Genomic DNA, 3,001 nt, shown 5'->3' with positions numbered 1-3,001 from the left:
ACTATAGTCCAATCAGCGAGAGCCTATCGTAAAAAAAGCGTTTTGATTGGTATTTCGTACAGGCCCTGATAGCCAAGTTTAACATTTTAAAATTCTAAAGTTTCAAAACATTATTTTCGATATCATTTTTGAAAATAAAAATAGTCAATTTTTTTTAATCAGTTTAATATATATATATATATAGGGGAGGGTGGGGCAAAGTGGGCCCCGTAAGCTAGAAATGGGATTATCTTTACTTTTTTTTACTCGTTACACTCCTTTTTAGGCCCTTGTTTGTTATTTAACATTGAAAAAGTGGGTCCCCATCTATAAAAATTGTGTGAGACAAATTTATTGCTCGTTTTACTTTTTTCAAATTTTTCAGTTTGAAAATGTTATGAATAAGTTGTTATAAATAATAACTGTGTTGCGGTGAACGTGTTAATGGATATTTTTACTCTATGAGATTGCCGTAATGTAACTGTAATCATTTTTTGACCACGTGAAAACTTACGGCTAATCGCCATGTTAAAAATTATGGGCGCGCAAGCGCAGTTGGCTACGATTTAGTTCTCTGACAACTATTTGAAGTCGCTACTGTAGGCACAGATCGGTGACAATGGCGGACTGTAGAATCAGCTATCCAGTTAGTGTAGAGATCAGTGCAAGTACTTGAACGTTAGTTGACAATAGTTGCGTTCGTAAGTTACACGCGGTTTTCAATAATAAAAAATAAAAAATAATCAAGTGCCTGGAAGTTAAATATAAATAAGTTAATCATGGACGACCAGCAAAAATATTTCGACATGATGAATTCAATAAGAAAAGGAGATACGCAAAAATTAAGAGACATGATAGACGAATTTGGTTTTTCATTCTGTCCATTGTTGGATGATGGGAATCGACTACTTACTGCTGCCGTTAGAAAAGATCGAGTAAAAATGGTGGCATATTTATTGCAGAAAAATGCAAAAGTTAACAGCGACCATGATGTCGTGTCACCTCTTCAGATAGCCGCCATGAAAAACAACACGAAAATTTTCAAAATGCTTCTGGAAAGTGGCGCTAAGATAAGTTATAACAATATTCATAACAATAAGTCACCAATTAAGTTAGCAGTTGAGCACGACAATATTGAGATCGCAAGACTTATCGTTGAGCATAAAAATTTTGGACAAAAATATGATCAGTCATTACTGCATGTGGCTGTCAAGAATAACAGCCTCCCAATGGTCTCATTTTTATTAAAAATTGGTGCAGATGTCAATAAATATGATGACGACAGATCAGCTCCGATCCATCACGCAGTAATGGCCCGCAACGATGATATTTTGCACTTATTGATAGATTATGGAGCAGATATTAATGCTAAAAATAAAGATGGAAATACTCCAGTTTGTTTGGTTCTAATGCATTCGTATCACTCAATTTATGGGTCTGATATTTTTGGAGGGTCTATACCTGGCAATCCAATGAATAGTAAAGTGGATATTCTCCTAGATAATGATGCAGACATAAATGGTCTTAATATCCGTAAATATCTTCCACATAGTAACCATGGTACTCACATGCATCTTCATACTAATGGTCGTGTTGACGACGGTAGTTCGGAAAATAAAAAACGCATCATTAAACAAATTGTAAAGTTAAGGAGTCGAAATGAACCTCTATCTAATAACAATAATATTTTCTTGTCTTCTCTTATTCAACACAAACCGTTTGATGATTATAAAAAAATATGTGAGCAAGAAATGTCGAGAGCAATGATGGAAAAAATACCAAACTCAGGGATTTCATTTTATAATATTTTGAGCAAAAATAGTAATTTTTTAGCTGCGTGTGCAAAAAATAGAGCTCTTCAGACGTTCATATTTTCGGATGTAATTTCAGATCGATTTCCAGTTTATGGATCGGCTATAAAACTTCGTTTTTCGAAAGGAGTAACAAGGAAAAATTTACTGGAAAAAAGTACTGAAGTTTTTTATGATCTTTTTCCCGTTGCGTCTGAATTGTTGTCTGATGCCGTCGATGATGTATTTAAATGTTTAGATATTAAGGACTTAAGAGATTTTTTGCGCAAGTTCCAACAAGATAGTTAATTGTAAAATATGTATATTGTAATAAATGATTTATTAGTTACTTTCAATTGGTTTTATTGTTTTTTCTGCCTCGTTTATTTGAATTGTTTTATTAATTTTGTAATTCTATTTTTAGATCAATATGTCATCCTGATGTTAGTCCACAATTAAAAATTTTCGGATTTTTGTTTAGAACAAATCAGTTACAAAAAAATGATACTGAAATTAGCCGATGTCTGATAATTTTTTGAAATTTTTTATAAGCAAGAGATTTTAAAAAAAACATTTCAAAAATTGCACCTACGATTTTTCTAATTTTTAACTTTGCATATTTTTAGTTTGTTTTTTGTCAATTTTTAATTTAAAAGTTTAAAAAACTTCAAATAAAATTTCAAAAATTCTTTTTACAGTCGGAAGGTAAGCAAGCGTCATCTAGGAAACTCGACACACCCGAACGTAACTTGCTTTTTTGCACGGGCTAGTGATTCGAGTGGACAACCCTGTGGAAAAGGTCTTATAAAATCTCATAAAAAAAAATTGGCTATGAGAAAACGATCAGTATTTGTCCACGAAAAATCTCAAAAATTCTGATACAATTATTTTCTCATAGATGGTGCATCAAAAAAATTTTTTTCTTAAAATTCTTATATAAATTATCAGAATCTATAAGAAACAGAAGCTGTAATATTGTAATTAAAAGTATTTATAAGTTTTCGAAAAATGTAAAGTTTACAATTGAGTAGATTTTGGAAATGAATAAGATTGTATGAGACGATTTCTAAAGTAATCATACAAGATTTGATACTGATTAATCAATGTGAGTACAGTTATTTTCCATATAGTTTATATGCTAAATTATTGAATTTTTTAGCATGAATTCAAAAAGTTTCTATTATGTATACTCAAGAATATTTGTATGAGTATTTACGCGGAAAATCTTTAGC

At 31.3% G+C, this 3,001-nt stretch overlaps 1 protein-coding gene across 1 annotated transcript; it reads left to right on the top strand.

The window, feature by feature from the left end:
- Positions 1-758: 758 nt before the first annotated feature.
- Positions 759-2,078, top strand: LOC130675002 (CARD- and ANK-domain containing inflammasome adapter protein-like). The gene has a single exon (XM_057480459.1). The coding sequence runs from the start codon at positions 759-761 to the stop codon at positions 2,076-2,078; it is 1,320 nt and encodes a 439-aa protein (XP_057336442.1).
- Positions 2,079-3,001: the final 923 nt, after the last annotated feature.

This window comes from Microplitis mediator, chromosome 9 (genome assembly GCF_029852145.1).
Source record: "Microplitis mediator isolate UGA2020A chromosome 9, iyMicMedi2.1, whole genome shotgun sequence".
In the NCBI taxonomy this organism is placed as follows: Eukaryota; Metazoa; Arthropoda; class Insecta; order Hymenoptera; family Braconidae; genus Microplitis; species Microplitis mediator.
The sequence above is the reverse complement of the archived record's forward strand: the minus strand, read 5'-3'. Positions and strand labels throughout refer to the sequence as shown.

Coding starts and splice junctions, on each gene's coding strand:
- LOC130675002 (XM_057480459.1), top strand. CDS start 759: ATGGACGACCAGCAAAAATATTTCGACATGATGAATTCAATAAGAAAA.